Source organism: Mastigoproctus giganteus, chromosome 12 (assembly GCF_048544385.1).
Source record: "Mastigoproctus giganteus isolate SK-2022 chromosome 12, ASM4854438v1, whole genome shotgun sequence".
Taxonomy (NCBI): domain Eukaryota; kingdom Metazoa; phylum Arthropoda; class Arachnida; order Uropygi; family Thelyphonidae; genus Mastigoproctus; species Mastigoproctus giganteus.
In genome coordinates this window covers 129,035,498-129,052,899 of record NC_143586.1, presented here as the reverse complement: position 1 = coordinate 129,052,899, position 17,402 = coordinate 129,035,498, and the positions used below count along the sequence as shown (strand labels likewise).

Here is a 17,402-nt window from a genome sequence, read left to right as displayed (position 1 = left end):
AGGAATCATACATTGAATAATTAAGACTACTGAGATGAACAGTGTTGAATCAACCGACAAGTGGAATTATGTCAGAAAAAGCAAGTGACACTTAGCAGACTGTAAACATAAATGGATTTTGTTGGATTGGAACTGAGACTATGTATATTTTTGGAATGCGAGAAGAATTGTTTGGGAGATTTAGGTCTTTTTGCAGATAAGTTGTTCTATCAGTATGACTATTCATGATGTATTCAGTATTTAAAAAAAGGAGGGGGGGAGTGTTTGCAGCAGGAATATACCCATCTCCTTGATATAACACGGCCTTGACAATGCACCCCACACTACTTGGACTCCCTTCGTCACTATTTGGCAAAGTAGAGGTAGCGAGATTGCACACTAGCTGATCCAGATGCCTCTTAGAGAGTTACCAATAGGTTTGGTTTAGTAGACTATCTAGTGGCTGGCCTGCGAACACCATTTTAGAACTGTACCCTAAAAATGTAAGGAAGATTGGATCTTGCCATGTTGTTTGTTTGTTTGTGTGTGGGCTTTACAGCGCATGAGCAACATGACCATAATGAGCCTAACTATGGTAAAGTTTAATGCTCTGTGGGTTTTTTTTTGTTTTTTTTTTCCAATTTGGATTGCAGTTGAAATTTAGAGTGTGTTATACAGTTTTATCTCTTTAAGGAAAGTGAAGATTTTGTCCATATGTGGCATATCTGCTAAAAGATGGACGATACTCAGAGTATTCATTGCTGAAAATGAGGCAAAGAGAATTTTTGACTCAGTGTTGTAAATCGGGCAATCAATGAGTATAAGCTAAACTGTAAGTTGGGTGTTGCATTTTGTGCAATGTGGTGGTCAGTGGCCGTAAGTAGATAGAGATGTGTCAAGTGTGTGTGGCCTATCCATAATCAGGCTAATACAACTTAATGTCGGTTCTCACAAATACTGGACTTCCGTGGTTTGAGATCTTTTGTAATGCTGAGTAATTTATTGGCCTGACTCTGCCAGATGTTTTGCCATTGTTCAAGACATTGTTTCTTTATTATGTACTTGTAGTCAGATCCAAGTGTAGTAAAGGCTTGGGCTATAGGATCGGTTGCAATTTTGGCAGCTAGGTCGGCCTGTTCATTTCCAGAGAATCCAGCACGACCAGGGATCCAATGTAAGAGAACTTGTTTCTTCTGGTTTAACTTAAGAGTATTCCAGATCTGTCTAAGTAGGGGATTATCATTCTTTGGATTCTGTTGTATAGTTTGGATAGCACTAATGGAGTCTGTATATATAACACTGCGCAATATGGTTTTTCAGCATACATAATTTAAGGCTATGTTGATAGCACATTCTGCAGTGTAGCTGATACATTCAGTAGGGAGTTTCTTAGATATAGTTGTTCTATCAGCTAGTTTCTCTCTCTTGAGAAATACTGCTGTTGCACCAACATGATTGTCAGTTTTAGACTCATCTATATAGAATGGTGTGTACTGGCTGTGCTGGATTCTCAGTGCATCATGTATTTGCAGTGTGTTTGGGATATGGTGTGTTTTCCCCAGGCTGTCAATGAAAAGTCACATGGTGGTATACAGTACGTTCACAGTGGGACTGTATGAGAGGCAGTGGGCTGCATCTTACTAAGGTCAATTTGCCATTTGGCCTGCAATGAGTAAAGATGTATCCCGGTTGGTGAATTTTTTGATGGATAGGTTTAGTATAAGTTTTCCCATTTAGGAGAGAAAAGTCCATTCCAAGTGGGATGGTTTTGCTGCATAGTGTAATAAATGCATTTGTCTGTGTAGCTGCAAGGAGGTTTCATGTGCTTCAGCATATAGGCTCTGGACCGATGATGTACGGTATGCCCCAGAATCTTGCCACAATGCCCATCATAACAGCAAAAGATGCCAAATCAGACCACATGGTGGAAGAGATGGGGAATTGCTGGAGCTTTGCTCTGGTGACTAAACATGGATTTCACTGCTTCATGCCTCCAATAACCAAAGTGGTGGTATTGCACTAGTTGATGAGAGTCATCTCCCACTTAGTACTGCCCAATAACACAGAAGAGTGACATTCCTCTGTGTGGTGTGGATGTCACACCTCAACCCTGCTTACACTGGTTCACACTTGTGTTCATCCCCAGTATATTCTAGCACTCCAGTGTATTTCAAGACTTGAACACAGGGGATTATATCTAGGGTTACTAACAGTCCCACCACCATGAAGGTGCAAGTAGAGGATTTGGTTGCCACAGGACAACGCTTCACTGAAATGCAGTCCGCTTGATTCAGGTGTCACCTGAGTATCAGTTCCATTTCTGGCACCATCATTGCATTCTCCTTTAGAAAATGAAAAACCTTGACAGTAATCAGTTATTTGAGCAGTCATTAATAAAAGTATGAAATAACCATAGCAAAAGTCTGTTCATTACCTCTTATGACATTTTAATTTCTGTGTAAAAAGAATATTGTGAATACATTTAACTGCACTACACACTTGAAGAAACTTAATCATTTTACAATATAAAGAAAAACATGGTTATTTCCAATTATTATTATAGAAAGAGAACAACAAATTATTAATTGTTCTGTTAATTAGAGAGTACTTACCAAATTTAGTTGGAAAAATTGACTCATCATATACAGTTTTCTGTGTAAATGTCATCACATAATCTATATATTGGGGAGCTGCTACTTTGCACTTTTTGCCCTTTTCATCAAACCATAAGTACTGCCTACAGTAAAAAAAGTAATGCTTATCACAAACTCAGAATATTAGGTGAGCTTAATTAGCATTAAAAGTTATGGAAATTTAAATTTAACAATTATGATTAACATCATATGAAAGTTTATATTTAAATTTTAATGAATACCCTATAGATCTTTATTCATTTTACCATTTTATTATAAAAGTTGCTTTTATACTGGATATTTGAAGAATGAGTTTGATAATTACAAATAAAGTAACTTAATTGATTTTTTTTTCCCAAAAATTCCATGTGGTAATAATGGGGGCTGTAATCCAAGCATGTCAATGTCCAAGTACTGCCTCTCTTAGTAAAGGTAAACATAATTTCATACTACACAACACTATATTATAAAAATTATTGGGATGTCCTATAAGTAGCTAAAACACATAGTTTTAATACGTCATAGGCCCAACTTGCTATTCAATACAGCAGATACCCTTAAATGGCTCAAAAAATATTCCCAAGATTTCCAACAAACCCTGGCTGCTAATTCTCCAGATCTGAATCCAATTGAGAATGTCTGGGATATGTTGGAAAGGGCAGTTTGGTTTTGCAGTTCTCTAATGAAAAAAAAAAAAAAAAACACAGCAGCAGCTAATGTACCTTGATGGAATCCATACCACAATGTGCATGGGTTGTAATTTGAGCAAAAGGTGGTGGTCTTACTGCATACTGAATGAAGGTTTATAATTTTTTGGCCAGTGAGTGTATTGTCAGCTGCTGAAATCTTTTATTAAATAAGTAACAAAAGTATTTCATTGTTCTCTCTATCTTTATTTATTTATTTATTTTCTCTCTCTCTCGCAAGTTTCTTTTTTCAAGGATTGCTCTCTTCATGTTTGAACATAAATGTTACTTAGAACTAAAAAGGATTTAGGGTCAAAAGCCTCAGTGTGTTCTGTTGGGATATGGTTGGGACTACGAGAAATTTACAAGATGAACAAGTTAGTGCAAAGCATCATTTTTGTTACATCTCATATTGTTATTGTTATTTGGTTTTTTTTAGGAGCATTAGCAACTAAGGCCATATTGCTTCGGGGATATGCGGTGGTCATTCCCTGACCTTTCCGCATCTTCCGTATTTGGTGGTGATGGGCTCGAACCCCGGTCTAATCAAGAAGCGTGTGCTACGTACTGCTGCTCCTTCCCACCTGGCTACGGAGGCGCCTATCTCATACTGTGAATGTGTTCACAAGTTGACTATTATTGCACTACCTCGAATGAGCAATGCTTCCCCAAGTAGAGAAGATTAATGTTACTTATGCTCGGCAGATACCACCACATAGATGGCACTATTTTGAAGTATATTGGCTTCTCATCAGTAGGTGGGTAGCTATCCCAGTGATACAATGATTGCCAACCCAGTTATGAAGTTTAACTTCACAATATGAGAGATGCCAGAGGGTGTGCTACAGTAAAGTACTAAAAAGTATTTTGGGCTGAAAGCCTTAGACTATGGGAAATTTACTAGACAAACAAGTTAGTGCAAAGCATCATTTTTGTTACATCTCATATTGTGAAGGAATTCACAATATACAATACCATCTCCCATACTTCAGTGATTTTCTACAAACTAAAATAATGCTTGGTACTAACTTGTTGACTTCTCTTAGAATTACTTTTTTCTGACTCTCCACTGTCTCGAGTTTCTAGCTGAATACCAAATTCTTTAAAATTGTTACAGAGAGAGAGAGAGAGAGAGAGAGAGATTTCATTCTTTCACCAAGGAGATCATCAGATTTTCAGGTTCTAAACTGGATACTGGCTACATTTAATCCTTTGCAGTCCAATAGTCATGCGTAACCATAAAATTCCACTGCCAGTCCAATGTCACATCCAGCATGCCCATAAGTGTTTCCAATTACAGAATTTGTTTTCCAGCTGGAAAACAAATTTTAAAGCTTTTCATTCTGGCATAATTATTTTACTACCATCTATTTACATTTCATATAAATCATGTTAATATGAAAAGCTAAATCCATGTTTATTGATGTTTATATTCAATTATTAAGTGCATGCAGTATTGTTTTTTTTTCAGTCCTCTTTCAGTCAGATGCTGTTGGTGCTGAAATTTGTAATTTCCAATTATGAAATTTGTTTTCCTGCTGTACTGACTCAATTATTGCACTGCAATCTATTTATACTTCATATAAAGAATCAGAAAAACCAAATCTATTTTTATTCAATTGTTAACAGCAGGCAGTGGTTTTTTTTATTATTAATTTTTTTGTCTTGAGGTACGAATGTCTCAACCAGTGCAATCGTCATTTTCAATTATGAAATTTGTTTCCCAGTGTACTGCCCATCTAATATAAATTATCTGAGAAACTAAGTGAATGTTTATTGATGTTTATATTCAATTGTTAATGGCAGGTGGCATTGTTTTTCAGCATAGAAGTCACAAAGTAACTTATACTCTGTGCTAGAGTGAAGAAATTAGACATGCCATCTGGATCTAGTAAAGGGCCTTTCTGATGGGGAAATTTAAAAATTGTTAGACCTTTCTGAAGAAACTGATAGGGAAAAAAGGAAACTCTTAAAAATAAAATAATTTACAGCTGTTCCATATGGTGTGACTGGGTTTAGGTGTTTCACTAAATGAATTAAAGGAGATTTTTGGAGTTCAACACGGGACTAAATGAAAAAAACTGATATAAAGGAAATACTGATCTGAAGAGTGGACAGACATAATTAAATTTTCCAAAAATGTATTTTGCAGGAAGAGTTTTTTGCAGATATTTTGGATGTTCTGTCTCTGACCACACACAAAAAGACAAACAAGGAATTCAAAGTAGGGAGCTCTAAAGTAAAAAAACATTGTCAATTGTACAGATGGGAGCTTTTGTGAATATTTCTTCCAAGAAAAAATATTGCATTTAGTTTTTAAACTGTTTTGTCATGCTGTTTTTATATATTAACTCAAACCCAAAAATAAATATTTTTTGAACATCACATTTCAACTAGTACTTTGTTTGATTGAAAAGAGAGCTGGACCATCTGGACAAGACCGTGAAAATAATGCTGAACTTCAGAGGGTTAAGGAAGTTTTTATCTCTGCTTTTTTTTTCTCTCTCTGAACCAAGTTAGGCACAGACATAAATGTGACTGATTTGTTGTTCATCATGCTGAGAGTTTTCCTCGAAGAATTCTGATAAGAATCATCAGATGTAATGATTGAGAATACAGAAAATTACAGACCACGACTTCACTTAGAATTATCCACCTATTATGATACCCTGGAAAGGCTAAATTATTGGATGCTGACTAGTCAATGTCTGTCCAAAAGAAAAAATAATAAATTAAAAAATTTGGATTTATGCACATGTGATCAAATCTAATAAAGTCATAATCTTTATTGGTTGTTAAATAATATTATTCTTATTAATAAATGCAAAGGATATAAGGCTTTTCATATAAATTACTATAATTCACTTTAATTTTATTTTAAATTAAAGCTATATAACAAAGAAATAATTCTTACCTGCCACAAGGACCCATCATATCTGGACATCCAGACATTGTACAGAATTCTGACACTGTTCCATAGATCATATTGATGTGATCAAAGAATGATATAGCTAAAATGCAGAAAATGGTCTTAATATCTGTCTTTGATTTTAATAACAATTTTAATATTCCAGTTTACATACTGTCTAACAGTGTTCAGAATTGAACACTGTCAGATAGTATTTATTTATCTTCCAAATGGCAAAATATTAGCCATTTGGAAGGCACAGATGTTTCTTACAAGCCAGAAGAGATGCTAATGACAGAATTTAATCACTGGCTAACTTTCTCACATTACCTGAAATTAACCTCTATAAAAAGGTACTGCATTAAGCAGTACCTTTTTATACTTTTGCTTCAAATGGCCATCAAGTTATCGAGCACTGCATTGAGGCCTACCTGGCTTGAGAAATAGCATTAGCCATCAAATCAGCTGTCACGGTGGTATCACCACGTTACAAACAACTAAAAATATACTATACTTCTCAAAAAAAAAAAAAAAAAGTACTGCTGTTTATGTGTAGTATACAACACAGACAACTTGTGTTGTAGTTTATTTTGCAGTTTACTTTTTTACTATAAAAAAAACACATTTGAATTCATAATTAAAAAAAAATTCACTTCTCAAGTAAAGCCATCTTTTCCATTAGGCACTAGGCCTAGAGGCAATTTACTTTTTAGAGCCTATGAAAAAACAATGACCAAAAATAATTCAACAATTTTATTCCAACAATAAAATTCAATAAGCTAATTTTTAAACACATTTTTAAGATTTTCTTTCTCCAGTTTTTTTATTTTAGCAAAATCATTAATGTCAAAGTTTGTACTGTGAGTAAGTTGATGCGGGAATAAGTTTTGTGTAAATAACTACAAAACCAAACTTACAGAAATGGTTTCAAATTTATTTAAAACAAAAAAATAAATTTAATGCAAAGGCATTTTAATGTTTGAAATAATGTAGTGAGGACTCAGAATGAAGATTACCTATAACAGGACCTATGATCAACAACAAAAATTGCCTAGGGTCTAAAAATACCAAACAAAGACTACCTACGGTCTAAAAAAAAAAAAAAAAGACAGCCTTGTTAGCATTAGCATTAGTAAAGGCACATGATGCAAGAAAGCAAGCTTATATAGCATCAGCCAAAAAAAAATAAGAAAGAAAAAAAATAATTCTTCTAATTTCATCCATCCACTAGCTCCAAATGTTTGTTTAATTCTGCGATGAATTTATTTAAGTTATCAACTTCTACACTGAAAGATGGAAGTTTGTTCCAGCAATCAACCACATGCTGGCTAAAGGCAAACTTCCGCACATCTCTATCCTACAACTGTCTTTACTCAATTTGAATTTATACCATCTCAGGCGATTATTCTGAGCAAGAGGAAGAATCCCATCAGCATTGATCATGCTCAAACCATTCAAGGCTTCATACACCTCAATCAGATCGCCTCGCAGGTGCCTAGTCTCCAGACACTAATTTGCAAAACTTAAATCTTTCTTCATAAGAGCAACCCTTTGTTCCATTCACTAATCTTGTTGCCCTTCTCTGAACTTGCTCCAGCAGTTCTACATCCTTCCTAAAATGAGGCCTCCAGACCTGTATACAGTACTCAAGGTGCGGCCTGACCATTGCCTTATACAAGGGGATAATAACCTCCTTATCCCTGCTAGAAAAATTCCTGTATATCATTGATAAAACAACATGAGCTACTCATGCAGACTGTCTGCACTGCTCAGAAAACTTCATATCTGCCTGCACAATTACCCTCAGTCCTTTTCATTCTCTACCACTGTCAGTGCAGTACCACAGAGTTGATACATTACTCTGGGGTTACTGCTTCCCACATGCAATACTTTATATTTGTCAATGTTAAACTTCAGTTGCCACCTCTCAGCCCATCTGCTCAAATTTTCTAGATCCTGTTGCAGCAGCATACTGTCATTAGTGTCATTAACAACCCTGCCAATCTTCGTATCTTCTCCAAACTTGGACGTTAAGCCTGATATAACATCATCAATATCATTAACAAATACAGAAAACGACAATGGACACAACACTGAACCCTGAGGAACTCCACTAATAACATTAGTCCACGAATAGCAGTGTCCATAGATTACAACTCTGTCTTCTCTCACTCAACCATCCCTTTATGCGTAGCAGCAATTTTCCTCCAGTGCCACACTGCTCCAATTTGTGCAACAGTATTAAAAGCATTTCTAAGATACAAATATATGATATAAAAGTTATTCCCTGCATCCAGTTCCTTTGTGAACAAATCATAGTATCCGATCAAATTGGTCAGACAAGACTTCCCCTTAACAAAACCATGCTATGTCCAAGCTATAACTGAAGTATTGTCTAGATCAGGAGTGGCCAACAAGTCGATTGCGGCTTTAATTTCAGTTTATCACAACGAATTTTAAATTTATATAAAAAATAGATTAGTTAAAATCTAAATTATTGTTGCATAATAATACAAATATTATTATTACAAATCTGTTGATTCATGTGAAAATTTAAGCAATTACACTGTGGTGAGCATAGTGTGTGTGTTGAATTCTTATTTAGCGTACTTAACATTAATAACTGGATGGTTGTTGTTGTTTTTTATTTGGTTTTTAGGAGCATTAGCAACTAAGGCCATATTGCTCCACGGATTTGCGGTGGTCATTCCCTGACCTTTCAGCATTCTCCGTATTTGGTGGTCATGGGTTCGAACCCCGGTCTAATCAAGAAGCGTGTGCTACGTGCTGCTGCTCCTGTCCACCTGGCTATGGAGGCGCCAACTGGACAGTATTTATACATTAATTTAATACCCTTTGATTTAAAATGAATACTACAAAAAAGAATAAAATGTATCATTTTCATCGAGTGGAAACTAGAATACTTTTTTGTAACGATAAAAGAAAAATGTTGTTTGATTTGCAACGCTTTCATGGCTATACCCAAAAAAACAGGAAATTTAGAAAAGGAACTTCAACGCATCCATGGTAAATACCAATTGGATTTTCCGCTTAATAGTGACCTTAGAAAAAATAAATTAAAAGAACTTAAATCCAGATTATTCGCATAACAAAATTTCTTGTGACACCTAATTTGCAATCCAAAGCAGCAACTGTAGCGTCATTTAAAGTGAGTCATCTTCTTGCAAACTAAAAAATGTAAACCATTTTCTGTGCATCAAAGACGCATTTTTAGAAATAACAGATTCTCTTTTTGAAAATTTTAAGAACAAAAATGAAATTAAGTGCTCTTCAAGATCTGCAATTATTTCGAAATACTGCAATGTAGTGTAAAAATGTGAGCGAACAATTGCGTGCTCATTGCTAATTGTGTGTCCTTTTCTTTACAACTGGATGAATCTACAGGCGTCAGTGATACAGCTCAATTGCTCGTTTTTATTCGTATGGTTTTCGATGATTCTACCACTAGAGAACAACTACTGGGTATGGCTTTGTTAAAAGAAAGAACTAGAGGCCTTGATATTTTTAACGCATTCAAAAATTTTATTGAAAAAAAAAAAGAAAACTATTTAAACTCGTATCAATAACAACAGATGGAGCCAAAGCAATGACGAGGCATCTTAATGGATTCATAGCATTGTGCCAAAAGGATGATTTTTTGAGTTACCACTGTATTATCCACCAAGAAGTGTAAGCCAGCAAAAGATTAAATACTAAAAGTGTTATGGACATAGCTTTCAAAATCAAGAATTCCATCAGAGGACGATCTCTTCAAAGGAGACTTTTCAAAATGCAACTCAATGAAAAAGAACCAGATCTAATTTTACAACAGATGTGAAGTGGCTGATTCGGAGTAAGTTTCTACAGAGATTTCAAAATTTGCTGGGCCTTTTCCACCCAGTGTGGGGAGGCCAGTGATGATACCACTGTGCTACCCGCGCATGCAGTGAACTTTTAAATTCCTGTTTTTGTTCCACATATCCATGTGAATTGGCCTTTCATATTTGAAACAAACAAAGACAAATAATCGCTTTACTCTTATGGACTTGCATACAGAAGATTCTTTACGGTTGGCCTTATCACAGTATATCCCCGATTTTGAAAGTTTGGCAGATGACATGAAGACACACACTCCACATAAATTAAAATTTTAAATACGTATAAATTTAAAATAAGAATTCTGAATTGTATTTAATTTTAAAATTTATAAACAACATTTTTCAATATGCGTTGATTAACTTTTTTAACAATGTGCAATGAAATTCTTGAGATGGTAGATTGCGGCACATTTTGAAGAAAAAAAGTAGATCGCATCACAAATTAAGTTGGCCACCCCTGGTCTACGTGATCCTGCAGTGCTTCTTTAACCAGTGCTTCCATTAATTTTCCTGGAACAGAAGTTAAACTAACAGGTCTGTAATTATTTGTGTTGCCCTTTGATCCTCCTTTGTGAATTGGGGTCAAATTTGCACATCTCCAGTCCATGGGTACCTCCCCTGAGTCCAAGGAAGTTCTCATAATTATGGTTAAGGGCTTGCTTACTTCCTTTGCTGCTTCCTTTAATATAACTGGAGAGATCCCATCACAGGTGCCTTTCTTATGTTTATCTTCAACAATTTCTCCTCCACTTTGCTCTCAGTTATTATAAAATCATCTAGCTCATTGCCAGAGTTTAATTCACCTCTGGCATTCCCCTCCCTGAATAACTCCTCGTGTGAATACATCTGCAAAATACTCAATTTATTTTGTTAGCTACCTGAGCAGGATCATCAATAGTTAAACCATCAATATCCAGTGGACCAATCTAATTCATCCCTTTCGTTCTAGAGTTTATATAAGTAAAGAACTCTTTGCTGTTTTTCTTTGCATCCTTTGCCAAAGATTTCTTGTAATCTGCCTTTGCCTGCCTAATCTTCTTTGTGATTGGTTACAGACCAACTTATATCTATCATAGGCTTCCATGTCACCCATTAATTAATATGTATCCCATGCATTTTTATTCTCTGCCACATGTCTCATTAGTCCATCTGACTTCCATTTAGGCCTAAACCTGGAACAACATTTCTTAGTTGGTATGAAAAGCATAGTAGCTTCAAAAATTAATTCTTTGAATGCTTCCCATTTTGAATTTGCTGTTGGTAACATCATCAGTTGGTCCCACCATATAGAATTTAAATACTGTCTCAGACTTCTGCAGTCATCTTTACGAAAGAAAAATCCCTTCCCTTTACCCCTGATGGTAGTTACCTCTTTGAGTAAATCCCACTTTAGCACACTGTGATCACTGCCACCCAGTGGTTCCTTTATCTGCAGATTCTTAATGCATGAAGAATCACTAATGATAATCAGATCAAGAGTATTACTCCCTCTAGTTGCCTCCCAAACATGCTGCTGCTGTAGAAAACAATCCTCCAATAAATCCACAAAAGCCTTGCTAGTGTGTGAGTGACCAACCCACAAATTCGGTCAATATCTGGGAAATTAAAATCCCCCATTATAAGACACTCTGATTTACTGGCCTACTCTATTTCCCTGTACAGTTCCTTATTATACTCATCAGAGTCATTAGGCCTATAACACACTCCTACTCTCAATTTTGATTTTCCAGTGTTTATATCACACCAAACTGACTCGACACTGCACCATCCAGCCATGCCGACTGCACACATTGTATTCCCCAAATTCCATTTCTGCATTCCTTATAGCTGAGTGACACCACATCTCTGATATCCTAACAATATCTGCCTTTGATATTTTGGCCAACACCTCAAATTCATCAAATTTATTTACCAAACTCCTAGCATTGGTGTACACGTAAGTATACATGCACCTGTTCCTATTCTTCGCTACCCTAACATAGCCCATGTGGTTACTTGGATCACAATGACTCCCAGCAGTCTCTGAAATCCCCTGCATCTTGTTTTCCAGGCTGATGCTCATTCCAATAGAAGCAGTGCAAGAATCACTTTCACCTCTGCCAGCGCCTACTGTTAATCGATTAGTCCGTGTATCTCCCCAAGCAAGAAGTTTTCCGACCCACCTAACACTGCCTCGATAGCATCAGCAAATATTCTTGCACCCTTTCTATTTAAGTGTATCCCATCCCTGTAGAAGCAGTCTCTCCTGTTAACAAGCATAGACCAGGCTGAGAAAAATTTTACCCCTTGGGCTTTGCACAATCTCTCAGGGCTGAAATGATCAACAAGGCTCTCATTATATACTCCCTCCTGTCGTGTCTGGGCAGAACTGCAGACACTTTCAAATTCAACCCTAATTTAAGGCTTTTTTTTCAAGAGTGACCTGTACTTGTTAAGTCAAGTTTGTTAAAAATGCATCTCATATTTAAAGATTCAGTCTGGAGTATTGCTTAGTTTTAAAAGATTATAAGTTAATTACCTTTCAAAGGGCATAGTGCACATTAAGCTATGTTATAAAGTCTGTAGATGATGATGATTATGAGTTTACTAGTTTAAACAATTTTCAAGCAAGCAAGAAGAAAAATTCTTTGAGCTTATTGAAGGAATCTACTTCTCTTCAAGTGCACCTATCTCATTATGGATAATGATAATATGTCTAGCACATATTTCATTATGGATAATGAGATAGGTGCTAGGCAAATCCTGGTGGACTGCTTGGCTGGCAATGATGATAAATGTCTTAACTAGTAGTAGGGACAAATGATACAAGAAAGCAAGCTTATATAGCATCAGTCAAAAAAAAAAAAAAACACTACACATTTCTCCCATCCATACCCCTCCAATAATTTGTCCAATTTTTCCTTGAATTTATTCACACCATACACTTCCACAAGAACAGATGGAAGCCTGTTCCAACAATCAATCACCTGCTGGCTGAAACTTCCACACATTTATCCTGCAACCATTCTTCCTTAACTTAAATTTATGTCCCCTCATGAGCAAGAGAAAGAATGCCATTCACATTCAACTTACTCAACCCATTCAAAGCCATAAACACCTCAAGTAGATCACCCCACAGGTGCCTAGTCTTCAGAAGCTGCAATTTGTAGAACTTAAACCTTTCTAGATAAGAGTACCCTTATGTTCCCTTCACCAATCTGGTTGCATTTCTCTGCACCCATTCCAGCAGATCTATATCCTTCCTAAAGTGAGGCCCCCAGACCTGTATGCAATACTGAAGATGTGGTAAAACCACAGCCTTGTACAAAGGAATAATCACCTCCTTATCCCTGGTAGCAAAGTTTCTGTATATCATTGACAAAACCCCATGAACTGTTCTGGCAACATGTCTGAACTGCTCAGAGCTTTCATATCTGACTGCACAATTATCCCCCAGTTCTTTTTCATTTTACACTACCCTGAGTATAGTACCACACAGTTGATACTATACTCAGGGTAGTGAGTATAGTACCACAGTTGATAAGTTCCTGTGATTACTGCTACCCATTTGCAGTACCTTGCATTTGTCACTTAAACTTCAACTGCCATTTCTCAGCTCACTGGCCCAATTTTCCTAGACCTTGTTGCAGTAGCTCATCCTAATTACTTTCGTTAAATACCCTGACAACCTTTGTAACATCTGATAATTTTGGCATTAAGCCTAATATATCTTTATCAATATCCTTAATAACTATTAAAAATAACAATGGGCCCAGCACTGAACCCTGGAGGACTCCACTGATAACATTAGTCCACAAAGAACAGTGTCCATTGATAACCACTCTGTCTTCTCACTTCTCTGACTCTCTCTCATCAAAAGCCTTTCTGAAATCTAAGTATATATCAAAATTATTTTTTGCATCCAGTTCCTTGATCACTGCATCATAGTAACCTATCAGATTGGTCAGACATGATTGCCCCTTGACAAACCCATGCTGTGAATGACGTATAACTGCATTCCTGTCCAGATTGTCCAGCATTACTTCTTTAACCAGTGACTCCATTATTTTCCCTGTAACAGATGTTAAGCTAACGGGTCTGAAATTACTCATGTCACCTTTTGATCCCCCTTTATGAATTTGGAATACATTAGCATATATCCAGTCCATAGGGACTTCTCCTGAATCCAAGGATACCCTCACAAATATGGCTAAAGGCTTGCTAGCTTCCTTTGCTGCCTCTCTTAATATGACTGGATAGATTCCATCCACCCCAGGTGCCTTTTTTATGTTCATCTTCAACAATTCTCTTCCATTTTCCTTTCAGTTATCACAAAGTAATTTACCTTCCCATTTGAGTTTGATAAACTTCTGGCATCCTCTCCCCTAAAGAATTCCTCATGTGTGAATGTATATTCAAAATAGCTATTCAATTTGTCACCACCCTAAGCAAATTCATCAACAGTTAACCCACTGACATCAAGTGGCCCAATGTGATTAAAATTCCTTTCGTCTACTATTAATATAAGCACAGAAGTCTTTGTTGCTTTTCTTTGCATTCTTCGCCAGAGACTTCTCATGATCTGCCTTAGCTTGCTTAACTTTCTTTGTGACTTAATTACAGACTAATTTATATCAACCATAGGCTTCTGAATCACCTGATAATTTATATGCATCCCATGCACTTTTCTTTTCTGCCATTTTTCTCAATAGTTCATCACATCCATTTAGGTCTATGCCTTCAACAGTACTTCTCTGTTGGTATGAAAAGCCTAGTAGCTTCTATGATTACTTCACTGAATGCTTTGCATTTAAAGAATTTGTTGTTGGTAACATCATCAGTTGGTCCCACTGTAGTCACCCTTACAAAAGCAAAAGCCTTTACCCTTGATAGTAGTTATGTCTTTAATTAAATTCCACCTTAGTACACTGTGATTGCTGTCACCCAATGGGTCTTTGCCTCTCTAACATACTGCTGTAGAAAACGGTCATCCAAGAAATCTACAAAAGTCTTGATAATGTGTGAGTAAAGAAGCCACAAATTCCAGTCAACATCTGAAAAGTTAAAATCCCCCATTACAAGACATTCTGATTTACTGCCCCACTACTAATTTACTAATAACTGTTACAGGCCTAATGACTGCAATGAGTCTACCCAACAACTATACAGAGAATAGACTTATAATACCACCTATAACACTAGAAGGGGACTTAAAGACCATGAGAATAAGAAGTTTTTTTTTTTTTTTTTATGAAAACCCCAAACACGAAAGGTATCAAAACCTATAGTACTTAGTACCGTGCATGGGTTGAAGGAGAAGGGGAGGGGGTTGCCGGAAACTTTGCTCTAAGACTAAACATGGGTTTCACCACTTCAAGCCTCCAATAAGCAAAGTGGTGGTATTTCACCGGTTGATGAAAGTCATCTACCACCTACTTGGAGAAGTTTGACTTCTGGGAGGGTTTACTGGTGGAACATCATTGAGAAGGCTAAGACCCACCCTGGGTTATAATGCCAGAAGAAGGCCTATAACACACTCCTACTCTCAATTTTGTTCTCCCAGTGCTCATATCACATCAAACTGACTCAACACTTTTTTTTTTTTTTTTGGCTGATGCTGCATAAGCTTGCTTTCTTGCATCATATGCCTCTACTAATGCTAATGCTAACACTGCACTGGTCATCCATATCGACTAGATGCACTGCCTTAGATTTAATATGCTTCTTAACTAAAGTGCATAACCCCTCCACCCCTCCTGTCTTGTTTGTCCTTCCTGTATACACTGTAATCCCCGTATTCAAATTCAGCATCACTTTTGTCTGAGTGACACCATGTCTTTACTATCCCTGCAATGTCTACATTTGATGACTTGATCAGTACATTAAATTCATCAAGTTTATTTACAATGCTCCTGGCATTAGTGTACATGCAAGCATACATGCACATATTCTTACTTTCAGTTATCCATACACAGCCCATGTATTCACTTGTTCCATGATAAGCCACAGCAGGGCCTGAAATCCCCAACACACTGTTTTCCAGACTGCTGCATTTTCCAAAAGAAGCTGTGCAATAATCACCTCCACCTCTGCCTGCAGCCCTGGTTAATCTATTAGTCTGTGTATTCCTCCAAGCCAGCAGTTTTCTGAACCTCCTATCACTGCCTCAATATCATCAGAAAATATCCTTGCACCCCTTCTATTTAAGTGTATCCTATCCCTGTTAACAAGCGCACAGACTATGGTGAGAAAAATTCTACCCCATGTGCCTTGCACATTCTCTCCAGGGCCGAATTGATTGACAAGGCTGTCACATGTACTCCCTCCTATCATGTCTGGGCAGAATTGCATACACCTTCAAATTCAATCCTAACTCGTGACTTTTTCCCAACATTTCCCTGTACTTACTAAGTTAGAGCTGATATCATACTAAGAGCAGATATCATACTTACTAAGTTAGTCCTCTGATCTCCTACTCTTAATATCAATAGTGCCAATGTGTACAACAATATCACCTTTTGTGCTCTTAACAGATGATATCTGCTCTACAATGTCATCTACTTTTGTCCCTGACAGACAAACCCTGGTCCAACCTATCCTTCTTACACAATATATTTCTTATTTCCCTGATAACAGAGTCACAAGAGAGTCTTATCTTGGTTACAAAGACCGATGATCAAATGGATATGGTATTCAATCATACACTTGTTTTCTTGAAAATCTTATGTGAAGAAGTAGTAAGAAAGTAAAATAAGGGAAAAGTTTTGATAAATGCTTGTCTTTTTAACATTGGTTTACTGTGTAAGTTACAATACTGTATAAACTCTGAACGATATTCAAAACATCAAAAGTCAGTTAAGAGAATGGCCATTGGCTATCTCCTAAATAGAAAAATATCCAGCAATTGTTTCAAAAAACCTCCAGATAATACCACAATCACCAGAAAGGAGGTCCTGAATAGTATACTAATTCAATTTAACTAAGTCTCTCTCTCTCTCTCTCTCTTGTGAAACTGGAATATATAGCTGTCATAGTTTTGCCATCCTCCAACTGCATCTATTATCAATATACAAAGTGTTTCTAAATTACATCAGCAAAATTATAGGAGTAGTTCTACATACATACTAGAACACGGTCATATAAGCATATGGCCAGAAGTCTGTTTTTCTGAGTTACAGCCTCTTTTATGTGTTTGCAAAGTGATGGGCAAAAAGGCATAAGTATGCCTTTTTGCCCATCCTTCCTTCCTTACATTCCACATTTTTCATAATACACCAAGTGGTGTATGAAAAATGTGGAATGTAAGGAAGCTCTTGTCCCCCACAACCTGGACATCTAT

General features: G+C 36.6%; 1 protein-coding gene across 1 annotated transcript in view; it reads right to left on the bottom strand.

The window, feature by feature from the left end:
* The window catches only part of LOC150077412 (MOB kinase activator 2-like), a 197,667-nt gene that overhangs the window by 36,158 nt on the left and 144,107 nt on the right, over positions 1-17,402 (bottom strand). The window contains exons 3-4 of the mRNA XM_090386291.1: positions 6,213-6,309; positions 2,592-2,716 (exon numbers count right to left, since the gene is read on the bottom strand). Coding sequence (XP_090242417.1) covers positions 2,592-2,716; positions 6,213-6,309 — 222 coding nt within the window. The remainder of the gene's footprint in view (positions 1-2,591; positions 2,717-6,212; positions 6,310-17,402) is intronic.